The sequence below is a fragment of the Vipera berus genome, assembly GCF_964194415.1.
Source record: "Vipera berus genome assembly, chromosome: 14".
NCBI lineage: Eukaryota > Metazoa > Chordata > Lepidosauria > Squamata > Viperidae > Vipera > Vipera berus.
The window spans coordinates 9,075,998-9,103,696 of NC_138217.1; the positions used below are offsets into that span (position 1 = coordinate 9,075,998).

Below are 27,699 nucleotides of genomic sequence, written 5' to 3' on the forward strand. Positions count from 1 at the left end.
AGGATGGCCAATAATAAGGTGGAGAGACTCAGCTACAGTACAAAGTTGGTTGGTGCACCATTGGAAGAGCTGAAGGACCAGACCAGGGACACGGAGAAAATCTCTGCGATCCCTAAGTCAACGACAACAACTTGATGGATCACCTCTGGAGGTTGACGGTCTTCCATATCTGGATATTTTTTTGGGGGGGAGAAAAAAAGGCTAGATGGCTAGCTCACAAACGCCTTGATTGCTTTTTCTGCATATTATGGAGGGTTGGGTTCCATGATTGTTTTTTTCATTTTATATGCGTCCCTTTAAAAAAAAAAACCTAGCTACCTCTGTCAGCAGTAACAAAAGCCAGTTTAAAAATAAAGCTGTTATCTCCTTCAAATCAATCAGCTCAGCGAGAGAACACAGGCTAAGAGCAAATGGAAAATTAATCAAGGCGACGTAGACTCCACAGCAGGGCTAAAGTGCTGTTTGTTTGTTCCGGCAGGCAAGCTTAATTTTTTTTTTTTGCTATTTACGGTATTTACCAGTAGTTGACAGTATGGTTTCTCTCAAAAGAACTCTTTCCCCCCAGGAGTGAGTCAGACCTGATTTTGAGACCATCTTTGCCGCGGTCATTAAGCAAATCCCCCCTGCTTGGACGGGGGTGGGTGGGTTTTGGACTAGATCAGGGGTAGGCAACCTTGGCTCTTTTATGACTCGTGCACTTCAACTCCCAGAATTCCTGACCCAGCATGAGAGAACTATGGCCCCCTCATGACTCGTGGACTTCAACTCCCAGAATTCCTGAGCCAGCATGGGGGAACTATGACCCCTTCATGACTTGTGGACTTCAACTCCCAGAATTCCTGAGCCAGCCACGCTGAGGGGAAAGGGAGAGGTTTCCAAGCTGAGCCATGCTGGCTCAGGAATTCTGGGAGTTGAAGTCCACGAGTCATAAAAGAGCCAAGGTTGCCTACTCCTGGAGTAGAATAGAATAACAGAGTTATTCTCTGTTATTCTCCGACTTGGGTTATTCGATTCTAAATTTCAATCCTACGACCACAGAGACGTGGTCATAACTGCAAGGACTAGTCGAAAGTCACTTTCCCAGGGCTATGTGAACTTTGAACGGTCATTAAATGAGGACTACCATTTGTCCAGAACGGTGTAAGGTCTCCTGCCTGAGCAGGGGGTTGGGCTAGAAGACCTCCAAGGTCCCTTCCGACTGTTGTTCTGCTATTCCTATAAGGAATGGATTAATTTTGGGATTATATCCATTACTTTTAAAAAAAAAAGTTTTATTAAAAGTCCTTTAGGCTTAACTAGTTTCCTGCGGTCCTGCTTGCTGCTGTTCCGTCTTAAGCGTAATAGCTATTCCACGCTGACGGAGCAGGTCCTGTAAGGACTGGATAGTGCAACTCAGCTCCTGGGAAGAGACGCTGATTCCTGGGATCCAGATGGTCTGCTTCTCAGTTTCCAAGATCTTCAGGACGTGGACCACAAGGATGGCTTTAACCAGCAGTGCCGTGATAGCAGAATGTACTTTAGGACAGGACAGGGCTTTAAGATGCAGGCAAGGCATGTCCTCTGAAACACACAAACAGAATAGAATTCTTTAGTGGCCAGGCGTGATTGGACACACAAGGAATTTGTCTCCGGCTTGTGATGAGATCCAGAAAGTTTAGGTAAGCAGAGAGGCCATCATCTTGACCAGGTCTTTGCACGCCACGGATAAACTGGGTCAGTTCAAGGTCCCTGGCTGTGTTTGCTCAACACACTAAACCAGGGGTCTTCAAACGTTTGATGACTTGTGGACTCAGCCAGCGTGCCAGGCTGAGAAATTCTGGGAGTTGAAGTCCACAAGTCATAAAAGAGCCACCTTTGAAGACTCCTGCGCTAAACCTTGGCCAGATAACCAGGACACCTTTAAAAAAAAAGTTTACTTATATCCTGCCTTTATTATTTTTTTACAAATAAGGTGGTGAATGTAGCCAACACCTTCATCCTGTTTTCCCCACAGCAGCAACCCTGTGAGGTGAAAGAGAAGTACTGATCCAAAATCCTTCAGACAGCTTTCCTGCCCAAGGTGGAACTAGAACTCACGTTCTGATTAGTGATTGGCCCAAAGTCACCCAGCCAGCTTTCATGCGTAAGGCAGGACTATAACTCACCGTCTCCTGGTTTCTGGCCTGATGCTTCTTTAATCATAAACCAAATTGGCACTCTGATTTCACAGCCTTCCAATCCCTTCCAAACTGGGCCCTTGTTTTACCCACTTTGGGAGTGCGATTCTTAAGCTGTTGAACGCACCCTGGTCTTGAAGCCGTGTCCAACCCACCTTGACTCCACCACTGTCTACAGAATTGCATGGTGGAGATGATTCCAGCTCCTGTGGCTTCTAGCCAGGATTGCACTGAATCCCAAAGTTTTTGAGAGGTGGACGCCTTGTCAACCAGCTGGAGTAGAAAGGGTAATAACATCTGGGAGAAGACTGCCGGCTCAGTGTAAACATTGGGTTCGTCCTCTTTGTAGAGATTGATCGCTCTAGAAAGAGAACAATGACATTCACCTAAAATCTGAACCATAAACAGTTCGCCACACTTTAGCTTAACGTGTTGTGTGAACTCAGCCCACATGGATTAATGAGGAGACATGTTGGGCAAACAAAGCCTGAGAGAGAGAGAGAGAGAGGTTGACCTCATAATGAATGAATTGATCTGCAGCAACATCTCCCAACCCGGAGCCTGTTGGACGCCCAATTCCCATAATTCCGCAGAGACCCCGATTTTGATCATCGCACACGATCTCAAGGGCACCAGGATCGGAGGAAAGCTTGACTGCAGCGCTCTAATTAGGACTTCCCAATTAAAGCCTTGTGATGGAACCAGGTTTGAGCTGAAGTTTGATCTGCTTCAAAGCCCGGAGAAGAGGGATCGGTCGGGATTCAATGACTCAACTAGTTAGACCCAACAACCTACCATTGGCCGTTGGTTGGGTCTAGCAGATCCCAGTGCTCCTAACTGGAGTTGGGGATGTACCCATTTGGCTGGCGTCGCACTTGGTCAAAAAAGAGTTCCTGCCTTGGTTGCCTAGGTTCCTTTCTTTGCTTACCCCTGGCTTTCCAGCTCCATCAAGGTTTCACTCAGGTCTACCATGGGGAGATGGTGCATCAGTGATGCAAAAGTGGAAGGATGGTCTCCAAAGTTTTTGAGCAGGTACTGCAGCAGACTGAACAGAGCCTTGGAGCTCTGGAGCTGGAAGCAACTGTGGTGAGGTTGAACCTGCTGGATGGTCGACGGGCTCTGCACCAAAGAGCTGACGAAGGAAGCAGCTTCACGACGCACATGTTGGTCTTCGTCTTGGAGGAGATGAATTGCCGCCTCGATCAGCCTGAAGAAGGGGTGAGAAGGAAAGAAATTCAGATGAGTTTTGGGGTGTTGGTGGGCAAGGAAGAGAGGTGAAGGTGAACCCCATAATCCCAGTGTTGTTCATGAGGAAAAAAATAGTGGTGGCAAGGAAGAACGTTGAGGGGAAGATGGGATGAGATACCTTTATGAAGGACATCATAATAAGGTTGAGCTGTGGAGGTGAAAAACCTCAAAACCATGGGAGAATACTTAATTTCTCTAGTGAATCTTGGCAATTTCCCTCTTTCCTTTTCATATTTTGTCTTCCATTTTATTTCCTTCCTGACTTTGATACCGCTGCAATAAGCTCACTGAATTGCAAGGCGGAGGGAGGTGACGCTCCCATTACTGGAAAAGATACACTATACAGGTTGGCAGATTTTAATCCCGCCCCTCTAGTTCTTACTTAGTTACCCATAATGCCCCCAAAACATTTGCAAGTCGGAGCATTGGGGAAATGATCCAGTCTCCCAATTCTGGTGGGACAATTCGGGGGAAAAGTGGCAGAATTGCAATTGGTTATATTCTGGTTGCAGAATTTGGGGGGGGCAGCAACTGTTCTGAAGTGCTGGGTGTGAGCGCTGGTGCTGTTTGCAAAAGGACATACCGCAGAACCTGGGAACGAAGGAGCAGGTTGGACGTTTTCCGGACTCTCCAAATCCATGCCGGGCCACCCATTTTGACGGCTTTGGCTGCAGCCATCCTGAGCAACTGGTCCGACAGGGAATCACTCCACCGCTCTATCGTTGCAATCCAGCGTTCCCACAAAGGGTCACCTTCGGGGCTGTCCCAAAAGAGAAGACAGTTACACTGCAAGAATGGCTGTGGATCTGCTTCTTTGGAATCCCACCCGATCCTCTTTTTAGTTATAGGAAGGTGAAGTGGCTCTTGTGTCAGATTCAAGTCCCGATGATCCCTTAGACCAGGGCTAGGCATCCTCGGCTCTTTTATGACTCATGGACTTCAACTCCCACAATTCCTGAGTCAGCATAGCTGACTCATGAAGTCCATGAGTCATAAAAGAGCCGAGGTTGCCTACCCCTGCCTTAGACCATTAGTGTTCCTCAACCTTGGCGAGGTTAAGATGCATGGACTTCAACTCCCAGAATTGCCTGGGAAGACTCCATTGGAGAAGAACATAGGTGGAGCCTGGATGGTGTCAATGAAGCCCTGCCCAATGTTTATGGGCATTGCATATAAAGCTCTCTCATTATCACGGTTTTATCGGGTTAAAAAAATATTGAAATAGTGACTGTGATAGGATGATCGAAGCAAATCTTGGATTGTGTTACCCTAGACCCCGGTTTGGATGTTTTTGACCACACCTAATGGGACAACCCTGCTTGCAAGAAATTTTAGAACATAGAATAATAGAGTTGGAAGGGAACTTGGAGGTCTTCTAGTCCAAACCCCTGCTCAAGCAGGAGACCCAGTGGTGGGATTCAACCCGGTCGCACCAGTTTGTCAGAACCGGTAGATAATTTTTTGTTGCCCAGGCCCAGAATGGACGTCCGGAAGCAGCATCCACAAAGAGAACCGGTTGTTTTCATATTTGAATCCCACCACTGAGGAGATCCTATGCCATTTCAGACAAAGGGCTACCCAGTCTCTTCTTAAAAACCTCCAGTGATGGAGCACCCACAACTTCTGGTGGCAAGTCGTTCCACTGATTAGTTGTTCTCACTGTCAGGGAATTTCTCTTTAGTTCTTGGATCTCTCCTTGATAAATTTCCACCCATTACTTGCTGTCCTCACTACAGGTGCTTTGAAGAACAGGTTGACCCCCTCAAGTACTAGAGGTCTACTGTCACACCACCCCTAGTCCTTCTCTTTGTTAGACTAGACATACCTAGTTCCTTCAATTGTTGATCAATTGTTGGTTCTTGGCCTCAAGCTACTACTTACTGTTGACTCAGGAACAATGTGGCCGCACAGAGCGCACGATCGCGGAGTCCTGGACCTTCGTGGTCACTCTCTACCACAGAGAACAGGATTTCACCACACTCCGAAGCTAATTTCTCTGGAAAAGGCTGTCTTTGAGCAAGGTCGCCAAACAGGTAGAGAAAAACTTGTAAGTACAGCTTCAGGACTGTGGGGTCTCCTGTGTTTCTCAGGACCTCCTTGAATTTTTCCTAAGGCAAAGAAAGGGAAATATATTTTGTGTCCAAAATAAATGCCCACGTAACAGAATTGAGAATATAAAGTGCTCCTCAAAGGGGAAAGAGAAAGAATGATCTTCGTTTTTATGTATCATGCTAAGCCATGGTTTGTTGAAAGACCTGGTTGACCTTTCATACTACCGTATGGCTTGCAAGCCACAATACCTAGGTTCACACATAACATCAAACCCTAAACTAAATTGATCACATGATGGCAATGTGGGACCCCATCCATTATGAATGTGGCCCTTTTGACTCCTGGAATTTTAAAGGAACCTTGATCAAACTGGTCAATACTGGAACCAGGTCTTCTGGAGAACTTCTGACTAATCCCTAACACAGGGGTCTTCAAAGTTGGCAACTTTAAGACTTGTGGACTTCAACTCCCGGAATTCCTCAGCCAGCTAAGGCTGGCTGGAGAATTCTGGGAGTTGAAGTTCAGGAGTCTTAAAGTTGCCAACTTTGAAGACCCCTGCCCTAACATTTGCAGATATCAGTTTGACCCATTAGTCTTTTGCAGTCCTCTCTACATTTTCTTAGAAGACTTCAGGACCTCAGCATTTTGCAGAACATGTATGGTTGAGATACAACATCTCTGATTCCATGTGTCCCTTCTCGGATAAAACCAGATCTCACCATGAATATCAACTGCAGTTCCTCGTTAGACTTCAGACCTCTCCTTTCTTCGTTGTCCCACAACCAAGTTAGAATAGCGGCTTGCACGTCAGGATTTCCCTTTTGCAGAAGCAAGCTAAGATCCCCGATTCTTTCAGGAGATTCCTGTCTTGTGGCCTCGTAGCAGAGGAAGTTGATAGCCCATTGGCAGAAGATGGAAGAACCAAGCTGGAGGAGGATCAAAAAAAAAAGCCGTTGGTCCGACGTCCGTGTCTTTTTTTCACCATTGCTTTACTCCCAAGTTTCTTCTGAACCCACCTTCTTCAACCTGTAACCTTCATCCCCCTCATTCACACTGAGCAAGCTGGTTGGGGAGGATGGGAGATGCGGTCCCACACTCCTCAGGAATGAAGAAGCACATTGAGAGTATTTTCCGTCCCACCTTATTTTTATTTTTTTTTGGATTAAAAGCATGGCATTTTAGCAAAAGCAGGGACGTTTGTTTTTGGTGCATTGTGTTGGCTCTCAGCCCTGACAATTGTGGATACCTGGACAGGAGAGAAACCAGGTTTAGGACTGGCCAGACTCCTGTACAGCAGCTCCCAGACCTGCTGCACAAAACTTGAAGCACAGCTTCCCAGCAGCAAGCACAAAACTTGAAGGTAAATGGCACGGATTAACGGACACTGTTGTGTGTCCATCAGCATCCAGATGTGGCTTTCCATCCTACAGGCAATGGACCGCAGCAACTCGGGATGCAGCCTGAAAAGCAGATGTTGAAACATCAGATCATCAGCTCAGTAGGGTAAACTGTGTCTTGCAAAATAAAAATGTTTCCTGCAAATTGAGAAAAAAAAATATCAAAGGTTTTAGCGGCATGCCCCGATATTTATTTGTTGACAGCAGTAGAATTCTTTAGAAATGATGTAGACAAAGAGTTTGCATCCGTTTAGTGACCATTCAAAGTTACAACGGCACCAGAAAAGGGGATTTGTGACCGTTTTTCCCACTTACGACCATTGAGTCATGGTCACGGACCATGCTGGTCAGCTGACTCATACTTATGACGACTGTAGTCACGTGATCCTCTTGTGACAAGCAAAGTCAATGTGGAAGCCAGATTCATTTCACAACCTGCTGTTTAAGTTAACCAAGTGCCGCGATTCGCTTACCAACTGGGTCACAAAAGGTCGTACGATGGGGCAAACCCAACCAAGTGTCTCTTTTAGTGACAGAAATCAGGGGCTCCATTGTGGTCAAGGGCTACCCGTCACCTATTTTTGCACTGCTGGAAAGAAACGTACCGATTCGTGCCCAAAGCTTGATTCAACACAGCCTGGATCTGCAGCAGGCATCCGTGCAGTGCATTGTGGGACAGAGCGGCCTCTGGCTGCGGAATTCTGGACGCCAACCGCAAGAGGATCTTTCCATAGTCCGTCACCGGGATGAAAGGCACCAAAGCTTTGGCTGCCATCACCCGAACGGCATAAATGGGGTTTCCTGACAGCTGGATCAGGGGTTCCAGGAAGCAGGTCAGAGTGCTGGAGAAAATAAAACGAGCAAAAGAGGAGGAGAATTATGTCATAGTTTAATGAAGAGAAGGACCAGGGGTGACACGATTGCAGAGTTCCAATATCTCAGGAGCTGCCCCAAAGAAGAGGGGGTCAAGCTGTTCTCCAAAGCGCCTGAAGGCAGGACAAGAAGCAACGGGTGGAAACTCACCAAGGAGAGAAGCAACCTGGAAGGGAAAGGAGGACTGTGGGGTCCTTGGTGCTCTCTGAGCTTGGTTGTTCTCTTCCAGATGTTACATTACCCAAACTAGGTAACGTCACCAGGGCTATTGATGTTAGCTAGCCAGTGCTATTGTTGAGATGGTTCTCCTGCACAATGAATGGCTTTAATCTCAACAGTCTTCATAGTTTTTCCAAATTTAGATGACTCCACCTTGGGGATGTCATCTGGATTTTGAGGTCCCACCAAAGAGTCTTCCACCACTTCTCAACTCACCTGTCCTGGGTGTCTCTGCTGGGCTGCAACTTGGCCAGAAAAGTGAGGACAGCATACAGGGAAGGACAGAGGTGGAATTTTCCTCTTCTTGGTCCTTCGTATACGGACCTTTCCACAGCTAGGGTCAGTTCTCCAAGTAGGATGTTTCTCAAATGAACGTGTCGGCCAAAAAGAGCTTCAGGGCTTACCCCATCCTTGACACGGCCATCATCCGGACTCCATTTCTGCCCGAGAAGGCGAACGGTCAAGGCACCTGGAGGGAAAGCAAGATAGGAAGTTAGAAAGAACTGTATTCAAACCCCCCCCCCAAAACAAATGGAACTGCCTGCACACCCTTTTCTGGTGCCTAGGATGTGAGCCCAGCAGTTCAATAATATTTGAGATTTCCTAGAAGAATAAACCAAGAATCTGGATTGAGGTCATCCCGGCAATCAAACAGCTCTAAGATTCCAAGGGAAGACAATGAACGGATTTACCCAAAAGTTGGTTGGCTGCATTTCTCATAGCCCAACTAGGGGAGCTTAGAGCCTTGAACACCAACATCATGAGAGGTGTGATGTGTTGTTGTAGAGCTGGCCCAAGGTTGGAACCCCGGACTAATGTCTGAAGCACGTGGACTGCAGAAACCTACAGAAGATCAAGGAAAAGAGAAAACTCATACGTGGGCCAGAATTGATAAGAATATGGGGACTTGGTGTGGACATCACACAAAGTCCTGGCTTGTCTCCTTCAGAGTTCTCTGGTTCACACCTTTGCTGGGCTATAGAGTTGATGAACCCCAGCGATTTTGAGTTCGCACAACCTGATGGCTTAACAGGATGCCTGAAGGCAAAGCTAACAGAACGGAGGGCTCCCCGGTGCTCTCTGAGCCTGGTGGTTTTCTTGCAAATGTTTCATTACCCAATTAGGTGACATCATCAGTGCGAGGCTACGAAATGTCTGTATATATGCTTCCTCTTTCCCCCTATAAGGTGACACTATTGCTCGATTTTGCTATTGTTGGGAGACTGCCAGTCAGGCTTGAAGGAGGGGGTCAAGCGAGGGCCTAGCTTGGAGTCCTTGCACAGCAACGAGTGGCATGAATATGGCCTCCCCCCAAATCCATGAAGCCTTATCTGGTTGTTCCCAGGGGAAGGAAAGCAGGCTGGGCAGATTCTTGTAACGTAAGTGGTAGACAATAAAGTTAATGTCAACACCCAGCTCGAGAATCCAAATATAACTTGAGGTTCCTTCCCTTTCTGAAAACCCTACTGTTTATTGAATACATGGCACGGTAATGTTGAAGCAAAACTGACTCTGAGGTTCCACAGACACCCAATTCATAGAATTAAACAAAAATTTCTCCGGCCAAATCCCCCACCCTCTTATGTAGTCTGTGTAAACAATTTCACTTTGTTGTGGGAACCGTCTGCTTCTTCTCCACGCCTGATGCCATGTCCTTGGAAAGGTTTCAGGCTCTCACTGTCTTCAGTGAAATCGTAGAGGTTTCGTTTCTCCATCTAACCCGTTCTAAAGCAACACCGCTCCCCTTACTCTAATGGCAAGCTGTAACGAAGAGTTACGTAGCTGCCAAAGTTTCGTTCTGGAGAGTTACCGACTTGTTAATCCCAAATGACACTGTTGGCCTTCATCCAGCGGTGTCCTTACCTGGGGCAAATCCACTGTCTGGTCTGAACTGTGGGAAATGGGTTGGTTGGCCAAGGTGAGCAACGTCTGAATGCAATGAGTCAGAAGAGGCCGTGACTTGGCGGGATCTTCCCCCGTCACCATGCATAGGAAAAGCATCGGGAAACCAGCCGCCCTGCGAGTAATGGAGCTTCCTCTGCGGCTGCTTAACAAAGCCAAACCCTTGAAAGAGATTGTAAGAAGGGCCCGTTTGGTTTAGTGGTTAAGGAACTGGCTTGGAAAGCAAGGGCCTGTGAGTTCAAGTCCTGCCTTAGCCGATCAGAGGAACAATTGTGCCCTGTTCCTTTTTTCTTTTTTTTCTTTTTTTTTTTTTTGTAAGCTGCTCAGAGTCACCGAAAGTGAGCGGGCGGCCATATAAATTTCCTTAAATAAATCCACGCTTGGCCCTGGCTAAATGAGATCCTACCTGCCTTAGCATATTCCGTGGGATGCTTTGTAGCTCTGGGCTGGGGTGGCTTAGGAGAGCGGTACAAAACTTTGTAAAGCCCACGCTGCAGCCTTCCACGGCTCCCTATCAGAAAAGGAAAAGAAGGGGGTGGGGGCGGGGAGAAAGAGAGTTGATCAAAGTTCTTGTCAAAGTTCACCCACCAAAGATCAGATTCATGGACACGGGGGGAAAAGTTCCAGTCCCAATTCTGCTGATAAGTCGAGGACTACTTGCGTAGCTGATTCCATAGTTCATCCCACAACCCATTTTGTACTCGGGGAGAAATTGCTGAGAGCGGGAAGCTAAGCTTTAATCCTCAAGTGATCTTGATAACCAAGTATAAAGATCGGATCCTTCCAGCCCAAGTCTAACTGTCTTCCACCAAAACACGAATCACAGAATAACGAGAGTTGGAAGGGACCTTGGAGGCCTTCTAGTCCAGTCCCCTGCTCAGGCAGGAAACCCTGTACCATTTCAGACAAATGGTTCTCCAATCTCTTCTTAAAAACTTCCAGCGTTGGAGCATCCACAACTTCTGGAGGCAGGTTGTTCCACTGGTTAATTGTTCTCACTGTCAGGAAATTCCTCCTTGCTTCCAGGTTGCTTCTCCCCTTGATTAGTTTCCATCCGTTGCTTGAATTGTCAATCAAACTCAACATTGCATCGATGGCAACCAATTGATAGGGGATCTCTTACCCAATGCCGGCACTTCAGCAAAATGTCTTGGAACACTTTGGAAGCCACGTTTACAATCTGAAGAGGTAGGAGAGGCTCAGATCCTGCCGAAAGTGGCGGAGATAGTACTTTCTCTGCAAGGCCTCCCAAGAGCAGCCCAATTTCCTTGACAATTAAAAAGTAAAGGTGAGAAAAAGTTAGGGCATTCTCCGCTCTTCGACGCTACAGAGGTTTTGGATCTATCTAATGCTTCATGGCGTTATCTCCAGTTCATGAGGTGTTGTAATCTTGAAAGTCCATGAAAGAGTTTGAGTCCATTGCCTACAGACTGGAGCTTAACCCAAAGATACTCTTTGTTTTCCTTTGAAGACATTTCACTTCTCATCACTTCTCATCCAAGAAGCTTCTTCGGCTTTGATTGGATGGTGGGGAACAGAAGTCAGCCGGAGCTGAAGAAGCTTCTTGGAGGAGAAGCGAAACGTCTTCAAAGAAAAACAAGAAAGTCCAGTCGCCTCGTGAAAAAGCATCTTTTCCTCAAGAAAAGTTGCAAGTCTAAAAGCTCTCCCCATTTGTTTCGAAATGAAGGCACCGAGTTCCTTAGTTTTTAACTTAAGATTTTTATATTCAAGGTTTAACGTAATCATTTTAATTGTTTTAAATTTTGTAATTGTGGTATTGTTTCTTTTAAAAACCTTGTGAACCGCCCTGAGTCCTACGGGAGAAGGACGGCATATAAGTCTAATAATAATAAATAATAATAAATAATAAACCCACAAGTGAAAAAAGTTAAATAAAATTAGGTTAAGTTGGGCCATCCTTAAAACCATCCTTAAAACTTGGGGTTGCTTCCCATGGATTTCACACGGAAGCCTTCAGATAAGTGCCCTTTTGACCACCGAAGACCGGATTAAATCTTCGACGCAAGAAACTCAAGTATTAACAAACTACTCACTTTAACTGAGACCCAACAACAGGTCAAAATGAGGCTGTGTTCTTCGGAGAGGAGAGTCAAATCCTCCTCTTCCTCCTCCTCCTCCTTCAATCCTTTCCCTAGCCGGATAAAGCTGCTGATGGCATTTCCCATATCTGCAAAGGAGGGCGATGAAACTGTCCAAAATAAAATAATAATAAAAAAATAAAGTGTTTGGCTGGCATAATCGATTTCAGCCAGGCCTCAAGAATTGAACGTGAAGGTAAACCTCCAAGGTTGAGAAAAGCTGGCTTAAAGGATCCCGATTACAATTTATTTTATTTATTTTTTCTTCTGCTGGCCTGGGCTTACCGTGCTGGTCTGTGCTTGGTGCTTGATTGCTCTGCAACACGCTCAAGAGTAAATTGCTGACGTCTCTCATCGTCATCACCAAACGCTGAAAGAATAACCGCCAGCGTGGCAGCTTGTGTCCTTCTAACATAGAAGACACAACGTCCGGTATTTCGAGCAGGCATCTCCGTAACGCCAAAATCACCCCTGCAGGAAACCAACAGAAGACCTGGAACCATAGTCTCATTCCTGCTTGGCTGCTAAAAATCAGATCATCCAACCTAGGTCTGAATAGAGGATTTGATAAGTGCTGGTGCTTAGGTAGCCCTAACTGCAGAAAGTGAATCTGACCAAGGACATGCCTAAAAGCTGGAGAAGGTCCAAAGCTAGAAGAAGTGGAGAGGACGCTTGTTTGAAGGGCTTCTGGCTGTGGTATGGATGAAGATATTCACGAGGACCGAGTGTGTCTCACCGTATAATCACAGGAGGCAGAGTGAGCTAATGGGAAAGGGAGAAACCTGGAATGAGGGACTGATTGGCACCCTAAAAAAAGGGGGAATCCATGTTTTCATGTTTAATTGAAGGTCCAATTATTTATAATCTATACACTGGTCATAGGTTAATGGGGAACAATGGTTGTCCAGTTGTAATTCTATCCCCAACTGAGTCAGAGAGGATAAAATGTGGAGGACCACTAAATCACTGATTTGGGGTTATTGCAGAATTTTCTCCCAGGAGAAAAAAACAACAAGATACTGACCATGTATTGGGGCAGTGTGCGCTGCCAGCAATAAGTCCTGAGACGCCGTGACAAAATGCTTCTGGAGCAGGTTGAGCAAACGTTCAAGAAAAGAGAGGTATTTGCACGGCACGGATAGCTCCTTCTCTGTCTCCAACAACGACGGCTTCAAGATATGACTATCCAACCTGATGGGGTTAAGCAGAGGTCACGTTAGCCCAACAGACTCAACCCTTAACACAGTAAACTGTTGGGTTGAGGGAACAAGTGATGCCCAATCAAGCAAATGCCCCTGTAATTACAAGTAGTCCTTGATTGATGTCCATAGTGGAGCCGGTCTCTTCTGGTGGCTACTGACGGTTATAAAGCCACATGACCGATCTGATTCTTGTTTTCGGTTTTCAAGCGTGAAGAACTGTACATTTTATCCTCCTCCTCGGTACGCGCGCAGACAACATTCCAAATTCACCTATACATTTATGGGATCTGAGCCGGTAAGGATTTGGCAGATCTCATAGAATCTTCCTTTTTTTTTTTTTTACAAAGTTGGCTTCACAGGAAATCAACTCTCGTTTTTGGATTTGTCTCAGTGACCGGTCCCAACAACATGGCTGCCTTCCTCTAATTCCTTGAAGATCTGATTTAAGTGATGGGCAAGGATGGCGTAGGGTCTCCTGCCTGAGCAGGGGGTTGGACTAGAAGACCTCCAAGGTCCCTTCCAATTCTGTTGTCCTGACTTGTCTTCCTCCCTCCCTCCCTTCCTTCCTTCCTCTCTCTCACCCACTCTCCTTCCTTCCTTCCTTCCTTCCTTCCTTCCTTCCTTCCTCCCACCCACCCACCCACCCACCCACCTGTCTCTTTATTTCAGCAGTGCAACCTAAGAGGCCCACAAACGTAGGGCGCAAAGTCTTACTTGGGAAGAAGACTCTTCATCACTACTGCTCCCGCTTCACTCTCTTGAACCCGGGGACTGCTTACGGCTTCCAGGGCCCATCCAAACAGAGCCGCAGCAGTGGAGCTTGGCAAAGCTGGTGGGAAGTAAGAGATCAGCAACTCTGAAGCCAACTCACGGATCTGTGTGGAGACAGGACGACTTTACCTAGATTTTGCAGATTGGCTGCTGCAGCTCTGCGTGACATCTGGGAGGTCAGGTCCCAACTACCAAAGAAGGAGGACAGCTAGAGCGGGGGGGGGCTTCAGACTTGGCCCTTTTATGACTCGTGGACTTCAACTCCCAGAATTCCTCAGCCAGAGTCATAAAAGGGCCAAGTTCGAAGAGCCCTGGGCTAGAGCTTATTTTCCGGTTAGATCTTATTTGGGGGGATTTGGTTAACTGGTGGCACCGATTGTCCGGCTGTGGTTTTTGACTCTTTGCCTGAGCTGTGCAAGAACATCCCAAGTTTGACTGCCGAATTGTTAGCCTGAGATACATGATGGATATTTGAAGCTAGGCTATAAATTCTTGTCTTTGTGGATGGTCAACATTAGCGAAGGCGAGGTGGACCGCCATACCTCATTTGTGCTATCTTGCAAACAGCTCAACAGTGCCAATGTGTTCCCTGTAGAAAAAAAGTCCCAGTGGCCTTTACTCGTGGACCAGCATAATAAGGTAGCCATGTTGCCTGGAGAGACAGCAAACATAGGTTAGGAAAAAGGAAGAAGCGTATCTGGTGAACTAGATCTTACGTGGAAAACGGTGGGGGAGAAGATTGCCACCCCAATCCTTTTCCAAATTATTCTAGTCCACCTCTTCTGAACATCCCACCCACCCTCCGGTTATCCATCAATCAGAATAGAACTGGAAGGGACCCTGGAGGTCTTCCAGTCCAACCCCCTGTTCAAGCAGGAGATCCTATACCATTTCAGACAAGTGGCTGTCCAGTCTCTTCTTAAAGACCTCCAGTGATGGAGCACCCACAACTTCTGGAGGCAAGTCGTTCCACCGGTTAACGGTTCACACCGGTAGAAAATTTCTCCTAGGTTGTTTCTCTCCTTGATTAGTTTCATTCCATTGCTTCTTGTCTTGCCCTCTGGTGCTTTGGAAAATAAGTTGATTCCCTCTTCTTTATGGCAGCCCCTCAAATACTGGAATACTGCTACCATGTCCCCCCCACTCCTCCTTTTCCCTAGACTAGCCATATCCAATTCCTGCAATTGCTCTTTGGGCCCTTAACCATCTTAATTGCTCTTCTCTGCACTGTGGTATCTTCTAACATGGAGGACTATGGATTCTCAGTAAACACAGAAAGCCTTAGTCAGGTGTGAGCAACTAAAACCACTTACAAATAGTCTCAAGCAGAATCGTTATTGCTACGTGCCTATGTTACAAGAATCTGCATTCCCTTGGCAACGGTCCATTACAGCTTCGGGAATTCCTGTGCCGCTTTCTGCAGCGCCAGGACTCTAAGCTTAGTCCCGTCTTAACACCTCCCTCCAGTTTAGGGGGAGATTCCACCGCTGTCTTCACTGGATCCCCAGTTTTGAAAGCTACACCACCGCAGGGGCTTGTGCTGATTGAGGGACTCTTGAGATTTGAAGGCCAACCCTTGTAGACAGCCCTGGGCTGGGGAGGGTGGAATAAAGCCACTTACGTGGAGGCTGACCCTTCTTTCTCTCGGGTCTCCAAGTGTCTGTGAAGGTCTCCATGATAGCCGCCAGGAGAAGAAGACCTGTCCTCCTCCTTTGGTAGTTGGAACCTGGCATCAGAGATGTTGTGCAGAGCTGCAGCAGCCAATCTACAAAATCTAGATAAAGAAAGATACATTTTGCAGGACGTCATGAATATATATATATATATATATATATATATATACACATACATACATACATACATACATACATATATATGTTATATGCTTGTTAACTATTTAGATTACCTTGCTAGGCCTCAAACATGGGACAAATCTTTATTTCCTGTTTCGGCCTAACCGAAGGCCATCGACAGGCAGTAGTCACAACAGTGACAGCTCATATTTGTGTAAATTTTTAGATTGCTAACAAAGAATTAAAGGGAGACTGATATGCATTTCAAACTTATTTGTTTTCACACAATGTACTGCATTTAATAGTAGGATGTCTTATCTTGTGTTCCCTTTATTTTTTTGAGCAATATATATATATATATATATATATATATATATATATATATATATATATATATATATATATATATATATATATATATATATATATATATATATATATATATATATATATATATATATATATATATATATATATATATATATATATATATATATATATGTATGTATGTATGTATGTATATGTATACACACACATACACACACATATACACATACACACATATATATGTATACACACACATATGTACACATCCACACACACACACACACATACACACACACACATCAGAAGAAAGAAGAAAAAAACAGTCAAGAGGTTGAGCTAAACGTCACACTAATCTTCAAATCCCTCCGTCAACCATCTGCCCCTATATTTGGCGCATAGAAAGTCCACAAACGGTTTCCAGATTCTTATAAAGCTGTCTAGTCCATTATCTCCAATCAAAGAGGTCAATTTCGTCATCTCGGTCAATTTCAAAATCCAACAGGCAGCACTCCTGTTCCTTTCCAGTGTTTGGCCACTATAATCCTTGCAAGCCACATGTGATCTTAATTTGAGGACTACTTAAAGTTGACCCATTATTTCTGGCACGGCCTCTAAACATGGCTCGGAGGTAACTCACCTACAGCTTGGAGGACACCCCTTTCTCGATCCTTGCTGACCGAGCTTTCCTTCTGGTTCACCTTCTGCGTCCGAAGCACAGCGAGAGAACTGTCCCTCATCCTGACCAAAGCCTTCTTCACCGTGGCTTGAAGGAGTTGCCGAAAAGACGAGGAATCGCAGCTCAAATTCAGGGGCAGGAATTCTTTTAAGAGTTGGATCTCCCTCTCTGGTAAGCCTTGACTAGTCCTGGGAGCTGAGCAGAGGAAGCCCAACGCCGCCAGACGGACATGTTCTTCTCTGGAGAAGAGGCAGCAGGTGAGTCTCTGAAGAGTCTCCTCATCTGTCAGTACGTCTCCCGCAATGGTCTTCTGAACGTTCAACAAGGAGACCCACGCTCGCAGCTGAGAGGCCTCGCTGCCAGCAAATCTTGAGGCCAGCAAGGCGTAAGAAGCAGGAAAGACTCTCAAAGTCCACCCGAGAAGGTGGCTGGAGGCGTTGCTCTGAAGGAATGAGTCAGAAGAGGTCAAGGCCCTGGAGAGAGTCGGTAGCCAACAACTGGACCACTGGTGAGCCAGCTGTTCTTCTGAGACCCCATCCGGCAACCCCGTCCAGGCTTTGCGCTGCAGCTGTAGGAGGGTTTTGTACAAATCCGAAGCGACGGGGCACAAGCGGTTGATGGACAAGCAGTCGAAGAGATGTTGAGGGAGATCCGTGTAGATCTCCAGAACCTTGGCAGGAAGATCCACAAAACAATATAATCAGAATCCATAAAACCACGATTCTTTTACCTGACATATTTAATATCTGGACAGGTTGGGGAGGAACTTTGGGAAAAACAAAGATTAAGAACGCAATGTTATACTCGATAACGTATGCAGGAAGTCCTTGACTTAACGACCGTAGTTGAGCCTACAATTCCGGTTACAGGTAGTCCTCGACTTACGACCACAACTGAGCCCCAGATTCCTGCGGCTCAGTGAGACCGTTGTTAAGTGAGTTTTGACCCATTTTACGAGTTTCCTTGCCACAGTTCTTAAGGGAATCACTGCGGTTCTTAAGTTAGTAACCCGGTTGTTAAGTGGATCTGGCTTCCCCCATTGACTTTGTGTCAACGTTTGCAGCATTGACATTAATCGGAACCATGACACTTTGCTTGTCGGAAGGTCGCAAAAGGGGATCACGTGACCCCGGGACTCTGCAACCGTCATAAAGACCGAGTCAGTTGCCAAGCGTCTGAATGTTGATCACGTGACCGTGGGGGATGCTGCAGCGGCCGTAAGTGTGAAAAACGGTCGTAGGTCACTTTTTTCAGTGCTGTTATAACTCCGAACGGTTACTAAAGGAACCGTTATAAGTCAAGGACTATGTGTATTACCGTAAGCTGTGCCCGTCATTAAGAGGGCCATCGGGTAACCGTGCTTGATTTTAACTACCACGATCAAATATTACACACCTAGGCAGTTCAAAAGATTGACAGTATCATTTCAAGAACAAGGCAGAGGGCCAATTCTGTACTGTAATTATAGCGAAAGAGAGACTTACTCTTTGAGGGCCCAAGTAGGGAAGAAGGGCCGTGAGTGCGAAATACTTGGCTCTGGCTTCCCAAGGCATGAAAATAATCCTTTGCAAGTACTCTCTAAACAGGGGTCTCTCTGGATCCCCAAAACGATCCCCTTCCAGGTTGTAGATCTCTAAGAGAACGCGAAAAGCGCAGTGGACAAAATCACTCACTCCTTGTGTCTGGACCAGGATGGGAGAGAGAGAGAAGCAGATAAAGAAATGAAAATACGGAAGTTACCATACGTGAAAAGAGACACAAGAGTTTGGGATCAATTAACCATTAAAAAATTTTTTGGGATCTCCTCTCCCTTATTGTTTGTCCAGTCAAGGGTTTTTTGTTTTTTTTTTAAATGAGATTTATTTTTTAGTTGAGTCAGCTCGTTATTTGCATCTTCTCGCATGCTATCGCTCTTATGTCGTTTATTTACTTTTTTGGGGGGGGGCTGTTTGGAATCCATTTTAACTTGACTTCTGGTCTTGATTTCTGGTGTCTGCAGTTTTCGTGGCAAGATTTTCAGGAGCGTTTTTTTTTCCCTTTCCTTCCTTCTATGACTGAGAGAGAATGACTGGCCCCAAGTCACCCAGCTGGCTTTCCATTTAAGGCAGGACTAGAATTCCCAGTCAGCCAGTTTTTAGCATAATGCCTTAACTCAGACATGTCAAACACAAGGCCCGGGGGCCGGATCCGGCCCGCAAAGTGGTTTCATGTGGCCCGCGAAGCCATCCTGGAAACAGTGAGGGAACGGCCCCCGCTGCCTTGGCCCTGACCCAGAGACCCTTCTTCCGCCAGAGACCCTCAGATCTGTCCCACTCCTGCCCAGGCCCCCATAGGCACCCTTGATGCGAACGGTGTAGAGCTGGCCACGCCCACCCAGTAGGCCATATGCACTCTAGCCACGCCTACCCAGTAGGCCACACCCACCCTGGCCATACCCACCCGGCCCCTTGAGGGCAACCGCAATGCTGATGCGGCCCTCAATGAAATTGAGTTTGACACCCCTACATCAAACTGGCTCCTCTTGTTTGTATGCTATATTATCACGTACAAACAGTTATTTATTTGCTTACTTATGGTTTGGCATTGGGAGATCGAAGGCATCGTTCACGGGTAAACCACCACAAGATATCAATGTTATATAAAACAATGATGGAATCATAAGCGTCAACTCCACCCAGATTTAAGAACAGCACAGCTTTTGTGCGGCTCATTACGTTTTGCAACGTAAGCTGCACTGGGTGATATTTGGAGAGCAAAAAGGATGAAACCTTCCCCCCCCCCATACACACACACGCACACACTTAAATAAAATAAATAGGGCGCCTTACAGGACTTTCTGCATTGTTCCAAACTATCTTGTTTAGCTTTTGGAGAAGGGCTGAATTGTCACCCAGCAAGAAGCTTTCCTTGACTTTCCAGAGGTTGTCCAAACATTCTCGGACACGTTGAAGCCACAGAGAAAAAACTGGAAAGGCAAGACGGAATCCATTAGGCTATTAAAGGCAATGTTGAAACGATTCTTGCATTCTCGTTGCTTGTTCTTTTTTTTTTACTTTTAAGTTTGGTCCGTCTCCAAACTTGGTCTTCTCCAAGCATGTTGGATTCCGTTTCTGGTCAGGAGGGGTCCTTGGTCCTCTCTGAGCTGGGTGGCTTTCTTGCAGACCTTTCATGACCCAACTAGGGAACATCATCAGAGCGCTAGAAGGGAGTGGAATTTGTGGAGAGGAGGAGGAGGAGGAGGAGGAGGATGGTGACTGTGGGGTCCTTGGTGCTCTCTGAGCTTGGTTGTTTTCTTGCAGACCTTTCATGACCCAACTAGGGAACATCACGAGCGCTAGAAGGGAGTGGGGTTTGTGGAGAGGAGGAGGGGGCGGGGGAGAAGGAGGAAGAGGACTGTCGGGTCCTTGGTATTCTCTGAGCTGGGTGGCTTTCTTGCAGATGCTTTGTTACCCAAACGAGATAACCTCATCAGTGCTAGCGAAGGGTAGGGTTTTCTCTCAGTTCATACTGGGGGCAGAGTTAAAAGGGGGATCAGCCCAGAATCCCTACGTAGCCACAAGCGGAACCTCCAAGACTGACATCGACACCGACAAGCCTAGCTACTACGGTAGAGTATAAAGTAGTAAACCCCACTCCCTACTAGCACTTATTTTGCTCCTAAGTGTGGTGGTAAGTTGAGGACTGACTGTAGATGATTCTAGGTGAAGGGAGAAGAGAAGAACAGGAGGTTGGCCCGTGGCTCTGCCTACCTTGTAAGGTGTAGTAAGGGCAGCTTGTGGGCTCCTCCATCACCTCTAAAATAGCTGGAAAGAGGACATCCAGCAACAAGCATGGCTGCAAAGCAAAGATGGTGAAGTTAAGGAAAAACGGGAAAATGCAACCACATCGTGTGTGTGTGTGTGTGTGTGTGTATAATGTGTGTGTGTGTGTGTGTGTGTGTACACGTATATATACACACACACACAAATCTTTTTAAATTCATATAGAGACAGAGATAGATGTAATAGATAGATAGATAGATAGATAGATAGATAGATAGATAGATAGATAGATGATAGATAGATGATAGATAGATAGATAGATAGATAGATAGATAGATAGATAGATAGATAGATAGATAGAGATAGACAGGGGGATAGAGATATAGAGACAGATATTTATATATATTTATATATATAAAGAGAGAGAGAGAGAAATACAGACATAGAGAGATAAAGATATATAGAGAGACATATACTGTATATATATAGAAATAAAGATACATAGATTGGATGGATGGATAGATAAATAGATACAGATAAAGATAGAGGTAGAGATATAGATAGATAGGTAGATAGATAGATAGACAGACAGACAGACAGATAATGAATTGAAGATGATTTGTTTTGTAAGTAAGGCAACTTCTTTATGGAAGCGGGCAATGCCAATCCACAGACAAGACTCAAGTTTAAAAGCAGGGTTTTTTTTTTTAAACTCGAGTCTTGTATATGGAATCTGAATGTATTTATGGTATCTGGACAGAAACGTCAATTGCTCTTCAAGTTAATGAACTGGTCATTCAGGATTTTTCTTCCTTCCCCCCCCTTTTTCCCCCCTTCCCTTAATTTCCTATTTTTTAAAAAAAATATTCTTTGTATTTTATACCTTGATTAAAACAACAAAATGTTACGTATACATGACTTTGGCCCTGATGTTTACTCAGCTTTGGGTAAGGGTTTATGTGATGCTGGGATAATTATGTTTAAGGCATTATTTGAAAAGATAAATGTTGACGGGTACCTTTTCTGGGGTGGCATCCAGAAGACAGCTCAAGATCTCTTTCTTGCAAGAAGTTAGTAAGCCACGGGTTAGGACCAGCTTCTCTAGACCAGCTGGGGTCAGGATGGAAGCGGGGATCCAAAGGGCCCCAAATTGGCACCCCTCTGGGCAAAAAAAAAATAAAAATAAAAATCCAGATATGCTATCAATATCAATTCTGTCATTCAATTGGCTCAGGAGGAGGAGGAGAAAAGATGAAGAGGAAGAAAGACAAGGAGAAAAGTCGAAGAGGAAGGGGAAGAAGAGGAGGAGGAGAAGGAGGAGATGAGGAGGAGGAACAGGACGAGGGGGAAGAAGAAAGATGAGAAGGAGGAAGAGAAGACGAGGAGAAGGAGATAAGGAGAAGGAGAAAACCTGCTGATCAGAACCACTCGAGACTTACAGACCCGTTAGGGGAAAAAAAAAAAGAAATCTGTGAGTTTTCTCAAAGATATTTCTCCAAGAGGCATAAGCTGTGCAATATTTGCAATGAAACGGTGCTGTCAGGACCCACCTCAATCCACATCTTAGGAAATAAGAACTCTTGGGTGCAAGTTTAGTCCGAAAGGAAAATGTTTACTAGGATGGAATCGATTGTGGCAATACAAGATGGAATCTAACAAAGTTACATTTCAATCCTATATTAAAGCATTCCCATTTCAGCCCCTCCCCTCATCCATTTGGTCAGGCTCCCATCATTGGCTTAGGTGTCAGGCCCTTCCGTGGGAAAGGGAAACTCTCCTTGTTTTTATGGTTATTGCTTCTTCCTTTTCAGTTGTAAATGAAGGTGCGATCCAGATCTGTCTCTCCCCCTCCCTCCCCCAGATCAACCGTTTCCCTGTTGTTTGAAGATCGCCTATTTCAATCTAAGTAACCATCCTCTCCCCCCCCCCTCGGAGAGATGGCAGAATCCCCAGAATAAGCACAATGTTCTACCTATACATTTATGAAATGTATAGGGACCACTCCGGTGGGAAGGTAACAGCGTTCCGTGCGCCTTTGGCGTCTAGTCATGCCGGCCACATGACCACGGAGACGTCCTCGGACAAACGCCGGCTCTTCGGCTTTGAAACGGAGATGAGCACTGGCCCCTAGAGTCGGAAATGACTAGCACGCATGTGCGGGGGAACCTTGACCTTTACTTTTTAACCATCCTCTCCCCCCCCCCTCGGAGAGATGGCAGAATCCCCAGAATAAGCACAATGTTCTACCTATACATTTATGAAACGTGATATAAATGGATTCTGACAGGTGCCCCCTCCCCCAAATAAATGAATGGGCCAGAAGCAGAGCTGGGAAAAGTGGACCAAGAAAAGAGGAAAGGATCTGAGCATACCTTTGGGTCGCTCTGTTCTTCGGCCACTGCAATTCATTAGGAGGTAAAAACCCCAGATCGCTTTGGCTCCTGCTTTAAATTCCGGGGCTGTGTTCACCATCATGCTCAGCGCAGTTCCAGCCAGGAGACAACTGTCTTTGCAGGAGGTCTGAAATCAATCACAAAGAGGTCAACCTAAGCCAGGTTTTTTTTGTTGAAGTAGAGATTTGATCTCTTAACGAAATGATGCAGTTCAAAATTCTCTTCGAGTTGAGGGCCAGCTCTTCCACCCCGAAAGGTCTCCGATGCGGCTACTTTGATGTCTCCCCCCCCCCTAGAATTTCCTCCCTTCAGATTTGCAAATCTGGGAATCTTCTAAAAACCTGCAGATCCTGATTTCCATACGGGTGGCTCTCTTCTAGTGGCATAAATGATGCCACCCCCAGAGCCCCAGGAAATAGAAGGGCGGAAAGAAAAAGACAAGTTGGCTTTTTTCTTTTTCTGATGGAACTCCAAAATCTTTCTTCTTCTTTCATGAGCCGAGAAGATGGGACTTCTGAACGATGGAAGATTCAGGACAGACATAAAACAAAAAAACAAAAAAACCCACATATCTTCACACAGTAGGTCAAGAAATTATGGAAGTGCTTAGTCACACGGGATAAAAAAAAATCCACCCCTCTTCCAAGGATATTGTGGGAGAAGGAGTGGTAGAACCTGGGGTGGAATCAAAAGAGGCATCAGCCCAGAATCCCTAAATAGCCACAAACGAGTGCTACCTTCCTTGAATTTCATTGACCCCTATGTCTCTCCTAGCAAGGGCCAACAATTAAATAAGCTGTTTAGCCATCAAATCAGTTGAATTGGACCTTCATGTGTGGACCTGATCTTTCGCCCCTGACAGGTAACCTCACCTGATCCATGATGGTATGCACGAGGGATCTCAAGATCTTTTGCAGAATTTCTCTGTGGTCTGTTTCATCCCAGACAAGGGGCTGAATTTCCTCCGACAATCCTTTGAAGAGATGCAGGCAAACCTAAAGAAGCAAGGAGGAGATTCGTCTGAAACGGTATTGGATCTCTTGCTTGAGCAAAGGGGTTGGACTGGAAGACCTCCAAGGTCCCTTCCCAGCCCTTCACAGTTTAACTTGGGGTGGGGCCAAACTGCACCCACTGCTCCTCCTTGAAGAAATATTCAAACCGGGTCACAACGTGCCACTTTTTTTCACCTTGGTTGTGATGTAATGCCACTCCACCTGACTGGAGTTGGAATCTTGGAGAAGGAAATCAAAAGTAGCAGCAATGCTTCTCAAGAGCTTCATCAAATTCTTTTTCCAGTACTGGTGTCCTAGCGAGCTTTCTTCAATAAAGAGGCTGACTGTTCAGGAACGGAACAGAGGACAAAATTGATTGTACCATTTGGTAGAAGAATTCACACCTTGACGGAAGGGAGCTGGCATAGCACGTAGTGCAAGTCAAAGAGTATCTATAGTTGCGTTCCTCTGGAGAAAAACACCCGCTCTAATTCGGCTTGGGAATGCCAGACGTAAATTTTGTAACTGGGAAAGAGGGAAGCATTTGGAGACTCTCACCTGTCTGGAGAACTTCCGAAGACGCTGGCTGAAAGGAAGAGAAAATGGATCAGATTTTCAGGTGATTCCATACCACATTACTTCCCACCACAGTTTGGCCTCTGCTCACAATCACAGCCCTGAGCTTCTTGCCAGCTCTGGGTAAGGAGAAGATTACCTTGCTATTTCTTTTTCTAAAACGAGAGAACACCAAGGCTAAAATAGTCTTCTTCTATCTTTGCTCTCCCATTCCCTTCTAGCACTGATGAGGTTACCTAGTTGGGTCACGAAACGTCTGCCAGAAAACCACCAAGCTCAGAGAGCCCCAAGGTCCCCGCAAAGAGAAGATGAGAAACCAAGAAACTACATCCCCCAAAGAAAAAGTCCAAAGGAAAACTGACGACTATTGAAGGACCGAAACGCCAGGTCCAAGATCCATCACCCATTATTACCTTTTCATCTTCAATCAGCCCATCCATCAGCCTAGTCAGCTCTTCAGAGACCAAGTTTTTGTCCCGCTCTGACAGCTTCCCAACTATCTACAGGGAAGGAGAAAAAATAAATAAATCTAAGGGCCACAACCTTAGAATACACACACATACGCGCCTATCATCATTTTGTTAACCATTTCGGACAAATGGTTCTCCAATCTCTTCTTAAAAACTTCCAGCGTTGGAGCATCCACAACTTCTGGAGGCAGGTTGTTCCACTGGTTAATTGTTCTCACTGTCAGGAAATTCCTCCTTGCTTCCAGGTTTCTTCTCCCCTTGATTAGTTTCCATCCTTTGCTTGAATCGTCAATCAAACTTGAATCGTCAATCAAAAAAAGAGCCTTGGTGAAGCAGTAGGCTAATGCCTCCTTAAGTAACACCAGCTGCCTGCAATGAGTGCAGGTTCGCATCCCACCAGGCTCAAGGTTGACTCAGCCTTCCATCCTTCCGAGGTAGGTAAAAGGAGGACCCAGATTGTTGGGGGCAATAAGCTGACTTTGTAATAATGCCGCTTGGGGGTGTGTGTGAAAGCCCTAATAAGCAGGCATATACATAGAATGAAGGCTACTGCTAAGCTTGTAAGCCGCCCTGAGTCTTCGGAGAAGGGCGGGATATAAATGGAATTAAAATAAAAATAAATAAATAAATTTCAGAAGAAGTGCCTCTGCCCTTTATCAGTGTGGGTGGAAAGATTCTCCTTGTTGAGATTGTGGTGCCGATATGCAAACTATTAAATATATTGTGGGAGATTGCCCACAACATGCATGAAGCAACACCAGAGGCAATTGCCTTTGAATTGGACAGGCAGTTATGAGGTCACTGCTGTACCCCCTCATAGACGTTTTGTACATAATAATGTGGATTGTGTGCATATGTTTAGTTCTTTTCTGTTATGGTCTCATCATACTAATAGTATGTCACAAAGGGGCTGCCACAAAGAAGAGGGAGTCAAGCTATTCTCCAAAGCGCCTGAAGGCAGGACAAGAAGCAACAGATGGAAACTAATCAAGGAGAGAAGCAACCTGGAACTAAGGAGAAATTTCCTGACAGTGAGAACAATTAACCAGTGGAACAGCTTTGCCTTCAGAAGTTGTGAATGCTCCAGCACTGGAAGAGATTGGACAACCACTTGTCTGAAATGGTATAGGATTTTCTGCCTGAGCAGGGGGTTGGACTAGGCAGCCTCCAAAGTCCCTTCCAACTTTTCTATTCTATTCTATTCTATTCTATTCTATTCTATTCTATTCTATTCTATTCTATTCTATTCTATTCTATTCTATTCTATTCTTCATTCCATTATTCTATTCTATTCTATTCTATTCTATTCTATTCTATTCTATTCTATTCTATTCTATTCTATTCTATTCTTCTATTCTATTCTATTCTATTCTATTCTATTCTATTCTATTCTATTCTATTCTATTCTATTCTATTCTATTCTATTCTATTCTATTTAATATTCTATTCTATTCTATTCTTCTATTTAATATTCTATTCTATTCTATTCTATTTGAATTTCTTAGTAAGTGTGTTAACGAGATGGTGAGTATACGGGCACCTTTTCAAGTCGGCAGAACAAACTGGAGCTGGTTGTGGTCTCCATTTGACACCTGAGCACGCAACGCACCAACGGTAACCTGTTCTCCGGATCCAATTCCCACAATCCTCTGCTCAGTCTTGCCAACAGTTGAGAAGCTTCCTCCAAGTTCTTCTCTTTGCATCGCTTCACGGAGCCTCTGGATAGGCAGAAAACCCAACGATTAGACTCTTTAACACAGGGGTCTTCAAACTTGGCCCTTTTATGACTTGTGGACTTCAACTCCCCAGAATTCCTCAGCCAGTGTGCCAGGCTGAGGAATTCTGGGAGTTGAAGTTCACAAGTCATAAAAGGGCCAGGTTTGAAGACCCCGGCTCTTAACACAACGAAGGATCAAGTCTATCTTGAACAGTTCCTCCAAAACATGCTTGGCTATCTTACTGTTCTTCAAATGAAGATCTGCAGACTTTCCCAACCCATTGCTCAAATTGATTGGGATGTTGACTCCTGGAACTTGGGAGTGTTTGGCTGTTCCGGTGAGAGATTCTGGGATTTGAAAGACAAACCATAGAAAGACTGATATATAGGGATTTGGAATATTCCTTATTGGCCAAGTGTGATTGGGCACTCAAGGGATTTGTCTCCAGGGCATTAGCTCTCAGTGTACACACCAACAACAAAGTGGTAAGTTCACACATCATAAATCGTAAGAGGCAAACAACAAGCAATAAAGCGTAGATACCAACAGGAGAAGGAAAGTAAATAGATGAGAAAGATGAAAAGACGGTTAAATCATGAAGGGATCTAAAACCGCTTGACAACCAGGCTACCGCAGCAACACGGTGGCAAGAAAGGTCGTAAAACGGGGCAGAACTCAACAAACCTCTCATTGAGTAACAGAATGTGGTCGTAAAACGAGGACTGCCTGCATTGGGGTTTGACGTTCTGCTAAATTATAAACCAGGACTTAATAGAAAGAGATTAAGGGGAATACTCAGTGCAGAGGCTCCAAGAAATTGGCTTGCTGGGAATCCTGAACCTAAAATATTTTTAAATCTCAATTTTTTTATTTTTATTTTTTAGAAAACCTAACCGCCCACCTGTGCGCACCAACCTCATTCATTGACTTCTCAACTTACTTTGCAAACTGCTGGAGGCTCTGGAGCAAAAGCAGAATTTGACGGCGGGTTTCCTGCAGCTGATCTGTCCCTTCCAGTCTTTGGTAAAAAGCGGCGCATCGTTCGAGCTCCTGCCTTGCAACGACGACGTTCAT

General features: G+C 45.4%; 2 protein-coding genes across 3 annotated transcripts in view; one reads left to right on the forward strand and one right to left on the reverse strand.

Moving 5' to 3' along the window:
* SLC25A1 (solute carrier family 25 member 1) overlaps positions 1-27,599 on the forward strand; it is a 54,836-nt gene extending 27,237 nt beyond the window's left edge. The window contains exon 10 of one of the 2 annotated variants that reach the window (XR_014027867.1): positions 27,510-27,599. The gene's annotated coding sequence lies outside the window, so the exon portion shown is untranslated. Of the gene's footprint in view, positions 1-21,814; positions 22,382-27,509 lie in introns of those variants that run through there. The other variant, XR_014027868.1, reaches the window with a different exon arrangement.
* Positions 1,257-27,699, reverse strand: LOC308674393 (tRNA (32-2'-O)-methyltransferase regulator THADA-like; the record flags this gene model as incomplete). The annotated part of the gene is made up of 32 exons (XM_081338819.1): positions 1,257-1,560; positions 2,312-2,517; positions 3,085-3,363; positions 3,988-4,164; positions 5,286-5,512; positions 6,176-6,382; positions 6,703-6,916; positions 7,459-7,695; positions 8,162-8,414; positions 8,638-8,788; positions 9,809-10,009; positions 10,254-10,358; positions 10,971-11,114; positions 11,902-12,056; positions 12,232-12,439; positions 12,683-12,708; positions 12,971-13,137; positions 13,863-14,023; positions 14,462-14,571; positions 15,541-15,693; positions 16,677-17,385; positions 18,200-18,397; positions 19,544-19,680; positions 20,465-20,549; positions 21,495-21,910; positions 22,849-22,996; positions 23,742-23,864; positions 24,057-24,205; positions 24,420-24,447; positions 24,851-24,937; positions 26,448-26,625; positions 27,566-27,699. The coding sequence occupies 32 exons, from the start codon at positions 27,697-27,699 to the stop codon at positions 1,292-1,294; spliced, it is 6,042 nt and encodes a 2,013-aa protein (XP_081194945.1). The 3' UTR covers positions 1,257-1,291.